Source organism: Terrapene carolina, unplaced genomic scaffold (assembly GCF_002925995.2).
Source record: "Terrapene carolina triunguis isolate 2854851 unplaced genomic scaffold, T_m_triunguis-2.0 Scaffold662, whole genome shotgun sequence".
Taxonomy (NCBI): domain Eukaryota; kingdom Metazoa; phylum Chordata; order Testudines; family Emydidae; genus Terrapene; species Terrapene triunguis.
In genome coordinates, this window is record NW_020665013.1 from 2,495,451 (window position 1) to 2,516,305 (window position 20,855).

At 43.1% G+C, this 20,855-nt stretch overlaps 1 protein-coding gene across 1 annotated transcript in view; it reads left to right on the forward strand.

Annotated features, from left to right (window-relative positions):
• The window catches only part of RANBP3 (RAN binding protein 3), a 187,651-nt gene that overhangs the window by 61,131 nt on the left and 105,665 nt on the right, over positions 1-20,855 (forward strand). Inside the window, exons 4-6 of the mRNA XM_029913475.1 lie at positions 2,443-2,479; positions 2,570-2,656; positions 13,022-13,093. Of these exons, the coding sequence (XP_029769335.1) occupies positions 2,443-2,479; positions 2,570-2,656; positions 13,022-13,093 (196 nt within the window). The remainder of the gene's footprint in view (positions 1-2,442; positions 2,480-2,569; positions 2,657-13,021; positions 13,094-20,855) is intronic.

Genomic DNA, 20,855 nt, shown 5'->3' on the forward strand with positions numbered 1-20,855 from the left:
ATTCTCTTGTCGTCGGGGACAGAGGCTCATTTAAGCAGTAGGTTACATACCACAGTTAGTAGTTTTGCAACTTCATATTTGAGTTCCTTCAGAACTCTTGGGTTCATACTACCTGGTCCTGCTGACTTACTGTTTCAGTTTTTTCCCCAAAATCTCCTCTATTGACGCCTCAATCTGGGACAGTTCCTCAGATTTGTTACCTAAAAAGAATGGCTTAGGTGTGGAACTCTTTCTCATCCTCTGCAGTGAAGACTGATGTAAAGAATTCATTTAGCTTCTCCACAATGTTCTTGTTGTCTTTGAGTGCTCCTTTAGCACCTCGATCATCGAATGGCCCCACTGATTGTTTGGCAGGCTTCCTGCTTCTGGTGTACTTAAAAAATAAAAAACTTTTTTTTTGCTCTTTTTTTTGTCTTTTGCTAGCTGTTCATCAAATTGTTATTTTATGGTCTACCTAGTTATACTTTTACACTTGACTTGCCAGAGTTTGTTCCTTTCTATTTTCCTCAGTAGGATCTGACGTCCAATTTTTAAAAGATGTCTTTTTGTCCCTGTCTCCCTCTTTAACTCTGCTAGTGATTGTCGTCTTGCTGGTTTTTTTAATTTGGAGTATACATATAGTTTGAGCCTCTGTTACAGTGTTTTTAAAAAGTTTCTATGCAGCTGGCATACATTTCACTCTTGTGACTTTTAATTTCCATATAACTAGCCTCATTTTTGTGTAGCCCTTTTTGAAGTTAAATGCAACTGTGGTGGGCTTCTTTGGTATTTTTCCCCCTACAAGGATATGAACTTTAATTACATTACGATCGCTGTTACCCAGCGGATCAGCTGTATGCACTTCTTGGACCAGATTCTGTGAGCTACTTATGACTAAATCAAGAATTTCCTCTCCCTTTGTGGGTTCCAGGCCTAGTTGATCCAAGAGGCAATCATGGAATTACATAGTCCTCTTTCATCCTCTCAATGGGAAAACAGGTTATTTTCAACCATGATTGATAATATCAACTTGCAACCATTACTTTGGTCATGTTATCTTGTGATAGCATGGTTCATAAAATTAAATATCACTATCAAAAGGCTGATAAATATGGAACTGTGTATATTCAGAAATAATTATCTAGCATCCTTTCCTGAAATTTAAAGAATAAAGAGTTCTCAAACCTTGAGAATTTTACTTAAGGACAGCTATGAAGTAGATAATATCTAATCATTGTCAATAGTGCAGTTTTTTTTTTTAAAGTGTATTGATTTTTATTAAATGTAAAGGATACTTGCCCTTGGAAGCTAAGATTTTGTCACAGTTATTTTTAGTAAAATTCAGGGACAGGTCACGGGCAATAAAGAAAAATTCACAGAAACTGTGATCTATCTGTGACTTTTACTAAAAATCTGTGACAAAATGGGGATCTGCAGGTCCTCACACTGCCTGCAGTGGGGCAGGAGCTCTGGGGGCCCCCACCTGGGTTGTGTATTGGAGCTCCAGAGTCCCCCGTAGCCCATGGCTGGGAGCAGTGAGGTACTCCTCCCACCTGCAGATCCAGGGGTCCCCCGCTGCCTGCAGGGGCCTGGAGCTCTGGGGGCCCCCACCCCGCACAGCTCTGGGGGCCCCCACAGCTCTGGCAGCTGTGGGGTACCCCCACCACCTGTGGCAGCTTGGAGCTCTGGGGGCTGCAAGAGGCGGCAGGGGTATCCCGCAGCTCCCAAGCCCCACAGGCTGAAGTCACAGAGGTCGCTGGAAGTCATGGATTCTGTGACTTCCATGACCTCCAGGACTAAATCGTAGCCTTAATCATGGTTTCTTATACTAGTTTCAGTTTTGATCTACTACCAGTGGAGACAACCGTGTAGCGCTGCATCTTGTAAAATTCTTTGAACACTTAAAAAAACCTAATTTTGCTTTCTGTTGAGTGGTCCGTTTATTTATATTTAAGGAATTTGTGCTCTAGTGGTTTAGAATAAACTCCCAAGAAGTTTACACACTTATTGTGAAGTTAGAATTTTTTGGGTTTAAACAACAAAAACTTATTTTAATTTCCTGAGCCAGTCAGACACACAAACATTCATCAGTTGTGGGCTTTCAAAATATAGAAATACTAGAATTGCTTTTGTGAACATTTTCATAGCTTATATCAGGTACTGTAACACTTGGGAATGTACTTTCAGATACAGCTAGTTACAAAAGATATACAAAAAAGAATCTTTCCATTCATCTTAATTACTGCGCATTTGTGCTTTTTGCTTACATCCTGTTAAGAGAGAGTCTGTCTGATGTCCAGTATGTTTGAACATAATTTACTCTGTTTTTACAGTTTGAATACCAACCTGTGATAGCAGAAAGTGTCCAAACCAACAATTAAGGCATATGGGATTATCTAGAGAGTGGAGTATTTTTTTCTATCAGTCTGTGATATAAAATCTTAACTTATCTTGTGATTGCAGAGGTCAGCAGATGGGTCAAGTCCAGAAGATGGAGAAGGTAAGGAAGTATTTTAGTTATTTTAGATCACTAGTTGCTGTCTAATCAGAATTTTGTCTATTTTATCTCTTAAATCCTTTATCTCTACAGAATCTGACCGTGAGGATGGGAGTTACTGTCCTCCTGTAAAACGTGAAAGAACTTCATCTTTAACACAGTTCCCTCCTTCACAGACAGGTAAAGGGTTTTCTAATTCTTTTACAGCAAGAAAATAAGGGAGAAGATGTACTTCCTTGGTTTCTGTCTAATTCTCCAGTCCTGCCATCATCTTCCATGCTGTGGACAGACTATCTAAAGTGGAGGGCGAGCAGATCCTCTTTCCTTTAAATTGTGCTGCTTTTGCCTCTGCCTTCACTCATGAACCTAAGTCTCATCCACATCACTGCCACAACTGAAGCAAGACAGTGAGGAATGTGGGCTTAAATCAGTAGACAAAGCAGAGATATTAAACAACTTTCTTTACTCATAGATTCATAGATTAAGGCCAGGAAAGATTATTGTGATCATCTAGTCTGACCTCTTGCATAACACAGACCATAAAATTTCACTCAGTAATTCATGCATCAAACCCATAACTTCTCGTTCAGCTAGACAGAATCATTTAGAAAGACATGCAATTTTGATTCAAAGAAAGTGCATCTTATTTCTAGTCTGAATTTGTCTAGCTTAAGCTTCCAACCATTGGATCTTGTTATATCTTTGTCTGTTAGATACAGTATAAACTATATCTATTGAAACCTTTTCTACTGTTCATAGACTTATCAAGCCAACCCATAACTAGTCTTAGATAAAATAAATAGTGACCTTTTTTAGTTTCTCACAGTAAAGCAAGTTTCCAGGCCTTGGATCATTATTTCTGTCACTGTGGATAACACCGTCACTCAGGCCTGTAATTGGGGCGTCATCTTTGACTCATCTTTGTCTCTCGATCCACACTTCCAGGCAGTGTCCGAGTCTTGCTGCTTCTACCTAGCTAAAGTTTCCAAGATTCAGCCTTTTCTTTCTGTCCAGACCATCAAGGCTCTTGTTCAGGCATTTTCATCTGCCTTGACTACTAGTCTCTTCTCTGGCCATGAAACCAGCCACAGCATTCTATTCAAGTCTATTCAAAATGCTGCTACTGGGTTCACCTTCCTGGTACATCACCTCCCTCTGTGCCTCTCTACAGGCTCCACCTCCTCCACTGCTTCAAACAGAATCCTTGCTTTTTAAGACTCTTCACCATTTAGTCCCACCCTTTCCTTCAGATCTATTAACTTATCAAACTGTTGACTTTGCCATCACTGGCATGATGAAGGTGATCTTCATCACTTGCCTGTCTACTGCTCCCTCCAGCATCTACCAACTCTCTTACACTGTTCCCCATACATTGGGGGGGGGGGGCACACTCCCCAACACAAATGGTAAAGCTGCCAAATTTTCCCTCAAGTTGCTCCTTAATCTGTCTACTTCTGTGATGCTTCCAAATCACGGCCAGCTAGCATTGGTTAAGCAAGAGATGAGCTGAGACTTCAGTTTTTTTGCTAATTTGTTGTTGTTGTTATTCCACCCAGTTTGTATTCTCCACTGTCATGTCCTGTCTGACATCTAGCCTGTAAGTTCTTTATTTTCTGTCTGTACAGTACTTGCATGATGCGGCTCTGTTAATTATCTGTACTACAGCAGAACCTAGGAACCCCAATCAAGGATCAATCATGTTGTAGGTTCCCTGAAAGCCTTGGTGATAGCTGTTTAGTTTCATACAATGTAAGGCTAGAAGGGACCATTAGACAACCTAGTCTGGCCTTCTCTAGATCATAGGCCATTAAAATTCACCCAGTTGCTCCTATTCTTAGCCCTAAAACTTCAGTTAGTCTAAAATATCCAGGACTCAGATTAAACAGTGAAGAGAACAAGAGAGACCAAGGTTTCCACCAATGCCTGAGGTCCCTGCAACGGCCAGATGATGATGTCCAGATGATCCTAGCAGGTGAACTATGCCCCATGCTTCAGAGGAAGTTGAAACCCTCCAAGGTCCCTGCCAGTCTGAACTGAGGGCAAATTTTTCCCCAACCCCAAATCTGGCCATCAGTATGGCCCTGAGCATGGCACACCAGCCATTCTTCTAAGAAAGAGGAAAGTGTGAACATAAGAATATAAGGATGGCCGTACTGGGTCAGACCAAAGGTCCATTCAGCCCAGTATCCTGTCTACCGACAGTAGCCAATGCTAGGTGCCCCACAGGGAGTGAACCTAACAGGTAATGATCAAGTGATCTCTCTCCTGCTGTCCATCACCACCCTCTGACAAACAGAGGCTAGGGACACCATTCCTTGCCCATCCTGGCTAATAGCCATTAATGGACTTAACCTCCATGAATTTATCCAGTTCTCTTTTAAACCCGGTTATAGTCCTAGCCTTCACAACCTCCTCAGGCAAGGAGTTCCAGAAGTTGACTGTGCGCTGTGTGAAGAAGAACTTGCTTGTATTTGTTTTAAACCTGCTGCCCATTAATTTCATTTGGTGGACCCTAGTTTTTATATTATGGGAACAAGTAAATAACTTTTCCTTATTCACTTTCTCCACATCACTCATGATTTTATATACCTCTATCATATTCCCCCTTAGTCTCCTCTTTTCCAAGCTGAAAAGTCCTAGCCTCTTTAATCTCTCCTCATATGGGACCCGTTCCAAACCCCTAATCATTTTAGTTGCCCTTCTCTGAACCTTTTCTAATGCCAGTATATCTTTTTTGAGATGAGGAGACCACATCTGAACGCAGTATTCAAGATGTGGGAGTACCATGGATTTATATAAGGGCAATAAGATATTCTCCATCTTATTCTCTATCCCCTTTTTAATGATTCCTAACATCCTGTTTGCTTTTTTGACTGCCGCTGCACACTGCGTGGACGTCTTCAGAGAACTATCCACGATGACTCCCAAGATCTTTTTCCTGATTCGTTGTAGCTAAATTAGCCCCCATCAAATTGTATGTATAGTTGGGGTTATTTTTTCCAATGTGCATTACTTTACATTTATCCACATTAAATTTCATTTTCCATTTTGTTGCCCAATCACTTAGTTTTGTGAGATCTTTTTGAAGGTCTTCACAGTCTGCTTTGGTCTTAACTATCTTGAGCAGTTTAGTATCATCTGCAAACTTTGCCACCTCACTGTTCACCCCTTTCTCCAGATCATTTATGAATAAGTTGAATAGGATTGGTCCTAGGACTGACCCTTGGGGAACACCACTAGTTACCACTCTCCATTCTGAAAATTTACCATTTATTCCTACCCTTTGTTCCCTGTCTTTTAACCAGTTTTCAATCCATGAAAAGATCTTCCCTCTTATCCCATGACAACTTAATTTACATAAGAGCCTTTGGTGAGGGACCTTGTCAAAGGCTTTCTGGAAATCTAAGTACACTATGTCCATTGGATCCCCCTTGTCCACATGTTTGTTGACCCCTTCAAAGAACTCTTAATAGATTAGTAAAACACGATTTCCCTTTACAGAAACCATGTTGACTTTTGCCCTACAATTTATGTTCTTTTATTCTTTACTATTGTTTCAACTAATTTGCCCGGTACTGATGTTAGACTTACCGGTCTGTAATTGCCGGGATCACCTCTAGAGCCCTTTTAAATATTGGCGTTACATTAGCTATCTTCCAGTCATTGGGTACAGACGCCAATTTAAAGGACAGGTTACAAACCATAGTTAAGTAACAGAGGGGTAGCCGTGTTAGTCTGAATCTGTAAAAAGCAACAGAGGGTCCTGTGGCACCTTGAAGACTAACAGAAGTATTGGAGCATAAGCTTTCATGGGTGAATCTTGCGTCTGATGAAGTGGGCATTCACCCACGAAAGCTTATGCTCCAATACTTCTGTTAGTCTTCAAGGTGCCACAGGACCCTCTGTTGCTTAAACCATAGTTAGTAGATCTGCAATTTCACATTTGAGTTCTTCAAAGCATGAAAGCACTGATCCATCCCATTCAGTGTCTCCTCTCAAGTTGTGGACAGTCTCTAATGTTTCAGCGGGAAGTGTGTATGTGGGAGTGGGGGACAGAAGAACTATTCTGCTGACTCAGATTTGAGCCCCAGGCAAGATTAGGTTCAATCTTTGCTGTGCTTTGTCTGAGCACCTCTCTGCTGGTAACCTTCATCACAGTGCCCATTAAATGGAAGTACATTTGAAGATGGAAGCTTGGCACTAGACCCATGGTCACTGGCATGGGGCACAATAATCTCTTGGGCACATGGAGCATCAATTCACAAGGAGTCATCACTGGTCAGTCCTGCGACATGTGAAATTTATAACGCGTTCGCTCTTAGATGATTCACCCAGGGTGGCTAGTAATGAAGAGACACTGCTTGGAGGCATTGCCTCATTGAGTTTGTCATTTATTTGAAATCCTACTAAAATGGAGTAACAGCAACTCCCCTCCCCCCAGTTTAATTAAGGAGAACCTATGCCCTGTGAGACATTTTGGTATTTAGCCTTTGTAGGATTTCTTATTCATACAGTGGTGATTCTAACCTGGCCCTTGCAGTTACCCTTTAAGGCAGCGACTGTTCTTAATGTTTTCATTATTTGGGGAATGTCAGCCACTTGGCTAGTTCATTCTCCCCTCTCCAAAAGATACTCCAGAATAAACTAGGATATCAGCTTTATCAGCATTATGACTGGCACCTAACTGGAGGTGTCAGTGTCCGCTATTGTTAGTTGTTGGAGGGTAGTAACTTGTTGGCTTTCACTGACTGGGTGTGTTCACATTTCTCTATGGGAAGGATTGACTACTCAGATCTATCTTTTGAGAGGTGTTAGAATATCATTCTGCGTCACAAGATCCAGCTGGTCTTTAATCATGCAACTGTATCACACATGTCTCAGCAAGATGAGACTCACGTGATCCCAAGCACCACAGGCTTGGCAGACACAGATTGTTTTACTCATTGAGCATCAGTTTTAACTGTACTCAGAGTACATGATCAGGTGACAGCAAATGTTTTTTGTATGACATTGTCAGTGGTGAATTCAGATACACTGATATACTTATCTCAAGATGCCCTATATTGTAGTAATCAGAATAATGACATTAGGACTTCCCTGCCTGGTGCAGACCAGTATCACATCTTCTCCAAGACTGGACCTCCAAATCCCACAAGGCATGAGAAATTACAGATTATACCTGGGAGGGAGAGCTCTAGCAGAGGGGATTCTTGGCCCAGAGTACTTGCTTATTATTGGCACAATGGGCATTTTATTATTGCTTTGAAGATAGGGAGTGTCCTGAATTCCTCAAAGATGGAGTTAATTTGAATGGCTCTCCAGATCATCAGTACTACTTATTGCTAGCGTTCAGAGAAGTCTGGGGAAGCCAACTTTGATGTGTTTGCCATCAGTGCTCTTCACATTAAAAACTCTCTAACAGAATCAGAGGTTGCGAGGACTCCATGTTCCAGCAGTCCCAGGGTGACCCAGATATGATATGATATGATTCGACTCCAGCAGCCCCATGCTAATCCTGATAGGGATTTAGACTCAACCTGGCTTTTACCAAGATGAGTCTCTCAGCCGGGGTCTTGCATTCCATCCCAGTCAAGTAGCCTGCTGCCAGGTGACAGGGTCCAGGACTGGATCACCCCACGCCTGGTGAGGTAGGGTGAAAAGGTTTGTTGATTATAGTAATGGTTTGTGAATCTGCTTTGAGTCTCTTATCTAGTGAGCTTGGGTTTGTTGCATGGGCAGTTATTTTCTGGGAAATACTGATTTTAGACTTCACAAGAGGCAAGCATTAGGTCTTCATAATTGGACCAACCTGGTGCCAAATACTTTCTAAGATAAGGTGATGCATTTAAATTCTCATAAATACTTCCCTTAAGCATTGTCTACATGGGAAAATTTACCGGTATAACTATACCAGTATAATTCTAGCACTGTAATTGTGCTGTAATAACATAACCCCCTGTGTGGACACACTTTTTTGGGATGTGGAGTGCTTTTATTTGGTTTAGCTTTGTCTCTTTGGAAGTAATTTAAGCTAAGTTTCGACTCTTTGTAAGACAGTTGACTGTTATGTTATCAAAAATTTTGTTCTTTGAGTAGTTGTCCCTATGGGTGCGCCCCTCCAGCTGTGTGTGCACACCCGTGTGCTTTTGATCAGAGGTTTTTGGTAGCAGTGTCCAGGTGGTCTGTCCCTGTGCTGCAATGAAAGAGTATATATGGGAGAACGGACATATGCGACCAATCCAGTTCCTTCCTAACTGTCTGTGGCTAGAGATGGAGTGTTGTGGTCTGTTAGCTTTGAGTTCATCTAGCTTGCTTGTCTTTATTTTTTATTCTGTTTTATTGTATTAATTCCCTGCACATGTTGGGGTGCTTTTGGGTGGTTCCCCCGTTTTGTTTTTGTAGTTGGGGCCTCCTTTCTCCCCCCTGAGACCTTGGCCTCTCTTTGTCTGTGGCCTTTTTTAGGGGAGTGGGTAGGGTGGGTATGCCCAAAACTCCAGGCTTCAAACCCTGCCCGACCTTTAATAAGTCTTTTCCCCTCAGTGACGGACATTCCAGCTGCCTCTGCTGTCTCAGAGAGTCTCGCATTCCATCTGAGTGCAAGGTCTGCACTGGCTTTAAGAGCTGATCTAGGAAGCTGAAAGAAGACAGGCTCAAGTTACTCCTTATGGAACATTCCTTGAGATCTGCTACTGCCTCAGGGCCCAAGTACTCCCTTCTGACTCCCCACACCTGATACATTGGCCTCAGACAATCTCGGTGCCCCAGCAACTTCTGTGGTTCCAGCTTCAATAAGCAGAGACCTGTGGACAGCTTCAGAGACCCTGACATCTTTTAAAAAAAACAACAACAACAAAACACCACACACCCACCCAAGGTCCTCCAGGAGAGAGCCTAAGAAGAGGGAGAAGCTGCCCCAGAAGTTGGGTAGCAAGGAGACCTAGTGTCCTGGTACGCATATTACCGAGGCTCCTATCCCCTCTGGTGCTGACCTCTCCATACCAGCAAAAAAGATCTCCAGTATTTCACTCACCCAGAAATCTCTCAGTAAGCAGCCCAGCTTAGCACTGATGCTGGTCTTCCAGACACACAAACTCCTTGAGGAAGCCAGCTTCACCTCTGACCCTGACCCCCACTTCCATGCGCATAAGGATTGACTGATTGCCTGGCCTTACCATCCCCAGTATCTTCAGCTCCATTTTAACCAGCCACTCAGTGCCCTGCTTTGCCAGTGCTGACTAGATTCCTTGTGCAAGAGAACTTTCAAGTGTCTGAAGAACCTGACTGCCCTCTACTGAGAGGTACCGAGAGGGATTTTCTGCTGGTACAGTCTCACACTCCGATGACAACATGGCTACTGGGAATGACGCCTCTAGCCTCTTGCCCCACGCTTGCACATTATAGAAACTGGATGATCCCTTCTGGAACTTGGAGATCTCTGTCCAAGATTCCACTACCTTTCCACTTGACACCCTTTTCCCCTGCCCCTCCTGAGATGGCTTTGTCTGGTTAAGACATCTCTCAGGATCAGGATAATGAAGGCACAGTGGTCAGGTTGGGTTCCAGGAGATGGTGGGAATGACAACCAAGGTGGTGAAGCTCCTTCCATCCTCTTCTGACACAGACACTGTCGCGGTAGCCAACTTTCCCTCCTCACCCCCCGCCAAGGTTTTCTTTTTGAGGCCCCTGAAAAGTAACCATCATTAATTTGTGAACAAATTAGGCCTAATTTCCAACCAAATTTTGGTTAATTGATTTCTGGTTTCATGCTTGTTTACTAGGTATGACTTTAACAGTCCTTGAATTTTAGTAGTGGGCCTTTTGTTTAGACTAATTTAATCTTTTTGTCTTCATTTTTCACCTTTTCCCACCAACATGTGTTATAGGTTATTCTGACAATTTGTGTACTTTCACTTTTCACATTTGCTCACAATTAGAGTAAATTTATAGGCCCAATTATTACAACAGCACCCATAGGAACAATTGCTCAAAGGAGAAGGCTAGGTTATTTACTTTTATGGCAATTAGTGTTCTTTGAGATGTTTGTCCCTATGGGTGCTCCACTACCTGCCCTCCTTCCCCTCTACTTCAGAGTCCTTGCCTCTGGCTGGATTTTGTGGTTTAAGAAGAAATTGGAGTGGCATCAATTCCATCCTCCTCAATGTGCCCTCAGATTAGAGCATAAGAATGTATAGGGTGCAGGTGCAGACCAAAAATCTCTTTTTGAAAGTACATGGGTGCATGCGCATCTGGGGTGGAGCACTTAGAGGGACAAAATCTCTCTAAGAACTCTAGTTATTGTATAAGTAAGTAACCTGTCCTTTCATAGATGTCTAATTGCATCTCACCATGGTATGAGCCATTGTGTGTGGTACTGGGAAACTCCTTCTAGTCATAGGGCCTGCTCATTGCTTGCACTATCCAGAGTAGAGAATCTTTTGGCCAAGTCTGTGCTGCTGCAAGCATGGAGATGACCGTGTGCTTTTATGTGTGTTCTTCAAGCCACATTAGCTTGGCCTCAGTTTCTAGGATGAGTTCCTTATCAGACTATCAGTACAGTGATGATTGCTCTTCATTTGAGAGGTTTCATTTTTTTCCACCATCTGGTGTTTTCGTTTCTTTCAGGATGTCTTTTTTCAGAAGCCTGACACTAAAAATGCGTGCCTTATGGGAGTATATCTTAGCAATTGCCTTGCAATTGGTGTAGCTGTATGTGCTTTTTACATAGACATGAGTAAGAGATCTCTTGAGCTACCTACTTGCCAAGACTTTGTCTAGACTAGAATAAAAGGTGTGATGTTAAAGGGTGTTTGCTACAATATGCTAACAATTTTGAAAAGTCGTATAGATAAGGCACGCTGCATTTAACACATACTAAGCTGCTAGAGTTGAAGCTTAGGCTCTCTTTTAGGCTTCAATTTGACCAGTTTAGCACGTGTTAAATTATTCACTGCTTGTCTACACTAGACTTTTCAAAAGTGTTGATTCAAACATGTTAGAATATTAAGCAAGCATACCTCCCAATCCTAGTCTAGGTGGGACCCGACAGAGGAAATCCTGTATGTGGTGTCTTTAAAGAAGTAGATATTACTCTTCTGTTGCCAGCTTTGTCATTTCCTAACTTTTGAGTGCTTGATTTTTAACATCTTTTCCAGTTTGAAATTCACATGTTGATATATTCATAGCTTTTAAGGCCGGAAGTGACTGTTGCGACCAAGCAACTCTGACCTCCCAGAAGACAGGCCAGAGAACTTCCATTAAGTAATTTTTGTTTGAACTAGAGCATATCTTTTAGAAAAAACCTCCAATCTTGACTTAAAAATTCAGTGATGGAGAATCCACCACGACCCTTGGTAAATTGTTCCAGTGGTTAATTACTCTCACTGTTAAATGTACACCTTATTTCCAGTCTGAATTTTTGTAGCTTCCACTTCCAGCCATTGGCTCTTGTTAGACCCTTCTCTGTTAGATCGAAGAGCCCATTATCAAATATTTGTTCCCCATGTAGGTACATATAGATTGGAATTAAGTCGCCTCTTAGTCTTCTCTTTGTTAAGCCAAATAGATTGAGCTCCTGGAGTCTATTACTGTAAGGCATGTTTTTCAATCCTTTAATCATTCTTGTGGCTCTTCTCTGAACCCTCTCCAATTTATCAACATCCTTCTTAAATTGTGGACACCAGAACTGTACACGGTATTCCAGCAGCAGTTGCAAATACAGAGAGCAAATACAGAGGTAAAATAACCTCTCTACTTCTGCTTGAGATTCCCATTTATGCGTCCAAGGATTGCATTAGCCGTTTTGGCCACAGTGTTGGACTGGGAGCTCCTGTTCAGCTGATTACCTACCATGACCCCCCAAATCTTTTTCAGAGTCACTGCTTCCCAGGATTGAGGCCCCCATTGTGTAAGTATGGTCTACATTCTTTGTTCCTTGGTGTATACATTGACATTTAGCTGTATTAAAACACATATTGTTTGCTTGCGCCCAGTAGACCAAGTGATCCAGATTGCTCAGTATCAGTTACCTGTCCTCTTCATTATTTACCATTCACCCAATCTTTGTGTCATCTGCAAACTTTATCAGTGATGATTTTATATTTTCTTCCAGGTCATTGATAAAAAATGTTAAACAGCATAGGCCCAGGAACCGATCATTGCAGGACCCCACTAGAAACACACCCACTCAAGCAGTTTCTTAATCTGTTTAATGTGTGCTTTGTTAGTTTTATGTTGTTCCAGTTTTTTAATCAAAATGTCATGCAGTACTAAGTCAAATGCCTTTATAGAAGTCTAAGTATACATCAACACTATTATCTTTATCAGCCAAATCTGTATTACCATCAAAAAATATTGTTAGAGTCTGTTTTCCATTAAACTTATGTTGATTGGCATTAATTATGTGTTACCCTTGTTTAATTCTTTATTTGAGTTCAGTATCAGCTGATCCATTATTATATTCAAGGGCGGGACTTTACAATGAGGGAAACTAATCTCTTGTGTCTGTATGTGTGGTTTTTTTCTTAGTAACTTTTTTCTTGACTACAGTAACAAAGAACAATGTCTTTATGCCATCAAGCTTCTGTGAACCTTCTGCAGGAAATTCTGACTCAGAACCAGGTGAGCTTCCTAATCTCTTTGCCTTTTTCAGCAAGCTGTTATGCCTTGTGCTTGTGATCTAGAGCGGGCTAATAAACATTTTAAAATTAAGCCCTTAGATGAAAGAATGTAAATTAGCTGCTAAAGCTCATCTCCCCTCATAAGTAGATTGTTTTTATCAGTCATTATAGATGGTTTGTTTTCTGGGGCTTGCAGATATAAACTGTTTATTTACAGTTCCCACTTTGCAATCCATCTGAACTTCAGGTGAAGTGGAATATGTCATTTTCGAGTATGTCATTGTTTTGTACAATGGAAGGTGGTATGATTCAGGTTTTGTATCTTTATCTTACTAGCTTAATAGCCTGTTGTCATGTCAGCTGTATACGGTTACAAATATAACATAACCCACAAATCATGCAAACATTTCATTACTGAAAATAGAATTTAATTTAGCCGTATGTGACTTTTTAAAATGTCTTTAGAAGATGGTTTTAATTTCACTTTTTTCTTTTCAGTGGATCAGACAGTTACCACAGCCCCAGTTCTTTCCTCCCTTTGGAACAAGGGACTTTGCCCACTTCTGCAATAACTTACAGCATGTGCTATCTTTAGCACTTCCCCAGCTGTAGAGTGGAAGTGTGTACACATGCACCCAAACAGTCTTTGGGCTTGGCTACACTGGCGCTTTACAGTGCTGCAACTTTCTCGCTCAGGGGTGTGAAAAAACACCCCACTGAGCGCAGCAAGTTACAGCGCTGTAAAGCGCCAGTGTAAACAGTGCCCCAGCTAATCCCCTCGTGGAGGTGGAGTACCTGCAGCGCTGGGAGAGCTCTCTCCTAGCGCTGGCACACGACCACACTCGCACTTCAAAACGCTGCTGCGGGAGCGCTCCCGCGGCAGCGCTTTGAAGTTTTGAGTGTAGCCACGGCGTTTGTGGTCCAGCGCCATTTGAAATCACTCCCAATGAAGATTCTCAGACAAACACTACATCAAGATAGAGTTAAAATTGTGGTTACAGATTAGTAATTTTGACTAAAGGTTGTATTTATTCCTAAACTAAGACCTATAAACTCAGGAAATTCAGAGTTAATGTTACACTTGTAGGAAAACATTTTAAGATATGGCACATGTAAAATCTTAACTCTGTCCTTTAATGACACCATTAAATAACCATAAAATTATGATAAATTTTTAAGTGGTCATGGTCGTAGATTAGATATAACTGATGTTGAATTAGATTTTGTCTTCCACCTTCATGGGATCACTACAGGACATTCTTCAAATTTAGCCTATGCAGAAGATTTCAGTGAGTTTTAACTATATAGGAAATTTGAAGAGATAGTGTTACTCTGTTACTGAAACCATTCGAGATGAGACAAGTGCGTGAGGTGCTAAATTTCTTAAAGAACCCATTTTAAAATAAAACAGGAGTACTTGTGGCACCTTAGAGACTAACAAATTTATTAGAGCATAAGCTTTCGTGGGCTACAGTAATTGTAAGTAACTCCCACCTGTTCATGCTCTCTGTATGTGTGTATATATATCTCCTCAATATATGTTTCACTCTATATGCATCCGAAGAAGTGGGCTGTAGCCCACGAAAGCTTATGCTCTAATAAATTTGTTAGTCTCTAAGGTGCCACAAGTACTCCTGTTCTTTTTGCGGATACAGACTAACACGGCTGCTACTCTGAAACCTGTCATTTTAAAATAATTAGTTTTGATTCATCAACTAACAAATTTACTTGCAAATTCTTAGTAAACTTATTCTGTACTCACAGTAAGTATTGGAGAAGATCAGTGTATTCTTTATTCATAACAGAGATGTTGAATCCCTGCTTTAAGTACAAAACTGAATCTTAATGATGGAGCCCTCACCAGCTCCTCCATAGTAAAGAGCAGAATGAAACTTCTTAACACTTAACCCAACTCAAAAGCATAGGGTGACTTCTGCAACCTCCATAATACCCACTGCCCCATTAGCCTTATTGCTATGTTACTGTTTCTGTTGTACTTTCCTTCCCATTTGTCATACACAATTTGCAGAATGGTGAAGTGCAAAATCACAACAAATTGATCGTGGTAAACATCCATGCTGCCTTGCCCCCAACTCCCCTTTTGCACTTCTTCCCCTCAGAACACATGCATTTTTATAATTCTCTGAGGAGAACTTGATTCTTCTTTCAGTTAAGTATCAGAGGGGTAGCCATGTTAGTCTGGATCTGTAAAAAACGACAGAGTCCTGTGGACCTTATAGACTGACATATTGGAGCATAAGCTTTCGTGGGTGAATACGTCTGACGAAGTGGGTATTCACCCACGAAAGCTTATGCTCCAATACGTCTGTTAGTCTATAAGGTGCCACGGGACTCTTTGTCGCTTCTTTCAGTTAATCTATTAAAAATTCTACTTGTGGTTACCAGCAAAGGTTCTTGCCATCTCTATTGTCAGGCACTGCGGGTCTGGAACCCAGGCCTGCGGAGTTGTCTAGTGGGAGATTTACGCACTGTGCTGCAGTCAGATGAAACTGCAGCTGATGCCCCACCACCAGATGTTACACCCGCTGACTAGCAGCAGACTGCTGATTGGACACCACTTGGTATAAAGCTCCCTGTTCCTGTCCCACCACTTGTTCAAGCAACAACTCACGAGTACTGTTGCTGCCTAGAACTCCGACGTCAACTCCCTGCCTCTTTGCTTGGCTCCTACCCTTGTTCCTGTCTCCTGCTATCTTGCCTTGCTCCTTGTTCCTTTTACCATACCTAGTTCCACACTCTTGCTATCATGTCCTGCTCCTAGTTCCTGTTTCCTTGCCCTGACCCCTGCTGCTGACTCCTTCTTTGATCCTAGGTGTGACTTCTGACTCCAATTCTGACGTAATTCTTGACATGGCTCTAAATTTGACCCTTGGTGTGGCTTTGGACTCTGACTCTGGCTTTGATCTTCAGCATGATTCCCAATTGTAACCCTGACTCCACCCCTTATTCTGACCATTAGGTCAGACTGTTCTGTTAGAGACTCTAGCAGCTTGCTCAAATCCTCTTGGTCTTCTCCAGGACTCGCTGCTGAATCCTTGGACTAAGTATGGACACCTCCAGGGCACTTGCCCCACTGTTGCCCCAGGGGCCTGTGAGTCTGCAGGAGCAGACTGCCCCTCTCTATAGGATGAAAACCTGAAACTGAGGGACCAAGTGCTACAGCTACAGATGAGAAATCGCTCCTTGCTGGAGCAAGCTCCAGCACTTGGAGCGGCTGTGTGTACCCACTTGTCTGCACTTACGATGCCAGCTTGGTTGACCAGCCCCAGAGTCCCTCTGCTGGAAATATATAATGATGCCTACAATAAGTTTAATGGGTTCCTTACCTAGTGCAGACTTCTGTTTATGCTCCAGCCCAAGGAGTATGTCACAATCAAGTAAATTGCGTCTAATGCTGAGTCTGCTTACTGGGATAGCGCTGGCATAGGTCTCTCCCCTTCTAGAGCAGGATCACTCAATGTTGACCAACTGGGACTTATCTGTACAAGCGTTTGCTACTATTTTTCAATGACCCTCACAAATCCTGCATGGCAGACTCTGCTGTATGAAAGCTTTGTCAAACTCTGGAGTCATAGAATCATTGAATATTAGGTTTGGAAGAGACCTCATGAGGTCATCTAGTCCAATCACCTGCTCAAAGCAGGACCAACACCAACTAAATTATCCCAGCCAGGGCTTTGTCAAGCCAGGCCTTAAAAACCTCTAAGGATGGAGATTCCACCACCTCCCTAGGTAACCCATTCCAGTGCTTCACCACCCTCTTAATGAAATAGTGTTTCCTAATATCCAACCTAGACCTCCCCCACTGCAACTTGAGACCATTGCTTCTTGTTCTGTCATCTGCCACCACTGAGAACAGCCTAGCTCCATCCTCTTTGGAACCCCCTTTCAGGTAGTTGAAGGCTGCTATCAAATCCCCCCTCACTCTTCTCTTCTGTAGACTAAATAAGCCCAGTTCCCTTAGCCTCTCCTCGTAAGTCATGTGCCCCAGCCCTCTAATCATTTTCGTTGCTCTCCGCTGGACTCTCTCCAATTTGTCCACATCTCTTCTGTAGTGGGGGGACCAAAACTGGACGCAGTACTCCAGATGTGGCCTCACCAGTGTCAAATAGAGGAGAATAATCACTTCCCTCAATCTGCTCACAGTGCTCCTACTAATACAGCCCAATATGCCGTTGGCCTTCTTGGCAACGAGGACACACTGCTGACTCCTATTCAGCTTCTCATCCACTGTAATCCCCAGGTCCTTTTCTGCAGAACTGATGCTTAGCCAGTCGGTCCCCAGCCCGTAGCGGTGCATGAGATTCTTTCTTCCTAAGTGCAGGAGTCAGCCCCTTTTGTCACCCAGTTCTGATGCTTGGCCATAGATACCACCTGGAACATGGCCGCACTTCTCCAGCGTTTTTGGCATTGTCTTTGCGAAGAAACTGGAACGTAAAAGGGTTCCACCTACCTTCTGCACTTACCTAAGGCTCAAGCCCAAGCGAGCTCTGCCTGGTTTGAGTCCGTTCACACTAACACAGTACAGTCCCACCTATTCTCTGGTGAGTGAGAGTGTAGAAAACAGGAGACCCTCTGCTTCTATTGTGGAGGAGCAGGGCATGTGGTATCCACTGTTAAGTGCTGTGGAATGTTGTTGCTGCTGCAGCATTGTTACTGTTTTTTGGAGCTCCAATATCAGCTGCACTAGCAGATAGTGCCACATGTTAATTCAGAAGACCTTGATGTTACTCATAAAGAATGACCAAGGGTTTGGTTCAGTGGCGAAGGCACTCGGCCGGGTTTATTGTTGCCGAAGCATAGTATTAGCGCCCTGACTGTGGTTACAGGTGCACTAACACATGCATACCCACGACAATGGTACCCGCTCAGTTAATGCACCAGGATGCACCAGGGGAAGGGATAGCTCAGTGGTTTGAGCATTGGCCTGCTAAACCCAGGGTTGTGAGTTCAATCCTTGAGGGGGCCACTTAGGGATCTGGGGCAAAATCAGTACTTGGTCCTGCTAATTAAGGCAGGGGCCTGGACTCAATGACCTTTCAAGGTCCCTTCCAGCTCTATGAGATAGGATATCTCCATTAATTTATTTATTTTATTTATTTTATTTTTTCCCCCTTGGCTGGATAAAGGTGCCTCTCCTATTACTTCTGCTTTTATACATTGTTACAAACAAGTTTTATGTATTACATTCCTGACATCTTTAGTTACCGCCCATATCTTTATACCTGCTAGTTCAAACAAAATGTCCCTATCCATTATCCTGTCATCCTGTCCTTATCTTATTCGGGGTCACTGTGTTCCTTATCTTCACGTAAGAATGGGTTAACTGATGTTACTTGAGAGCTCTAGGTGTTCCTGTAGCATCCTGTCAGGTCAGGAATGTGCTTACTTGCTGTTAGCTAATACCTGGTTCATTGCTATTTTGCCAAGGCCAGGCCTACTCTGGTTCACAGCCTTGGTTCACACTGTTAGTTATGCCTAGGCCTTTAGCAAGTCCTACATCCACATGCCCTGTCAAAACCCCTGCTGACCTGATGATAGGGAAAAGAATAGCCCCACACCCAATCAGGGTTCCCAGCCTGCGTACCATGAGGGAGAAACCCTGAGACTGTTAAACCAGGAATTCTTCATTTCCAGTTCTACATATTCCCCTGCACCTGTGGATCCTGCAGGTCAAGCAGGCCTTCCCCATGGTATGGGCCTTGATCAGTTCAGGAGTGGGTGAGAATTATATGGATTTTTCCATGGCCCAGGTCCTCGATCTTCCAGTACAACCCAAGGTTATCCCGGATCTTGTAGAAACAGTAGATGGATCACCTTTGGGGTCTGGCCCAGTTACACAGGAAAGCACATCACTGAAAGTGGTGATTGGGGAACACCGGGAAGCTCTTCCTGGAGTAACGTCCCTATGGGTGCTCCACTTCAAGTTTGCATGCGCCATGTGTGCTTTTGATTGGAGATTTTGGGTAGTGGTGCCTGTTCGGTCCGTGCATGCACTCTACCCTGCCTTGTGCTCTGCATCATGGCTATATGGAGCTGTGCGGGTGAACGGCCCTCAGTTCCTTTTAAACCACCACTGCCTGAGACTGAGCCTTAGCAATGTCAGAGTTGAGCTTACCTCAACTGTGTTTTTTCTCTTTTCTACTAGTTAGTATTAGTACTTAGTGTTAGCTTTTATATTAATTATTGTAATTCTATAAAGTTAAAACACACACACAGTTATAGTTTTTAGTAAGGATCATTGTCCTTTCTCCATTTTTTTCCTCCCCTCAGCGGAACTTAAATGCTTGGAAGGCATGCAACCAAGTCTTAAACACTACCTTTTGTGCTGGTAGGCAAGCCTGGTGAGTGGTGGGCATTCCTGGTTTGTCCATTGCCTTGAGGAGTCTCATGTTCCCTAAAAGTGTAATTTCTGCTTGCCATTAAAGTCAAGAGCCTGAAAGAATTGGGAACTTAAGCTACGTCTCCTCATGATGGAGAGTTTGCTCCGACCTGCTTCTGACCCCAGCGGGCCCTCCCCGTACAGTTGTCTCTGAGCAAGTCGACTGCCTCGACCTCCTTGGTGCAGCACTTCCCTAGAGCAATGAAGAGGAAGTCTCTGGAATCCTCTCCAAAGAACTCTAGGATGCAGTCTTCAAGCCCCCTTGGTAGTGAATCTACCTCAAAGGGACAGTCTCTGGTTCCGGCAACCACTTTGGCATGTACTGTTCTCCAACTGGGTACCCACGAGGCTTCAGGTTCCTCATATATCATGAGCACCAACAAGTCCAAGGACTCTTAAGGATTCTGGCTGTGGAAGATTGGTACCATCTGGTGATCGCAGCAGCATGGAGAAGACCATCTCTTCTAAACTGGTACTGACATCGTTTGGTCTTCTGTGGTGACAAAGTTCTAGGCACCAAGGACATGGTAGACTAACACCTACTGGTCATTCATTGGAGCGCATAAGACGTTCGATACCTTCATCTCCTTCTTCCACAGTTACTTCTGTCCAGGCGACCTGCTCAGTACTGACCATTGTTTCGGTAGTGCAAGAGTTTCGATTCCCTCAGGATTTACCAGTAATAGAGACACCTGAATCTCCTTTATTTGGCACTGACCCATTCTTGGTACCAAGAACCTCTCAATCCCTGGAGGTTCACCTAGTGCTGACAGAGTCTCCACCTATCTTTACAGGTGTCCCACCCATACCTAGTGATGATGATGAGGAAGATGTGGACTTCTCATCAGTTTCCCAGATTTTCATCCAGGGCTCTCCCTTCCGTTATCAGGGGACCTTCTTTTCTAAAAGCTACAAGGGAGTCAGAACATCCCCGTAAGAGACAGCCTCATGCTCCATCCTGCAGGTATGAACACTCTTGGGTGCCTTCACCCATGCCGTATGCAACATCTCATTGGCCATACTGGGATCCCTGGGCAGTTTATCATTGACAATTCTCCAGGACCACTAGCAAACAATCCACACTAGCGTCTTTCTTTACGGTGCCTGATCCACAGGACGAGACCTCTGAAGAGCAGGAAGTGATAGTGGACAAGGAGGTCATTCCAACATCTAATATCTCTTCCTCATCCCCAGATGAAGCTGTTACGCCTTCTTCACCATCCCTGGCTGATGACTTCAAATGGTTCCAAGACTTCACTAAAAGGATATCAGACTCCTTACAAATTCCACTTGAAGAGGTTATGGAGTCACCGCGTAAGCTGCTCAACATTCTGCATATGTCATCTTCCTGCATTGCACT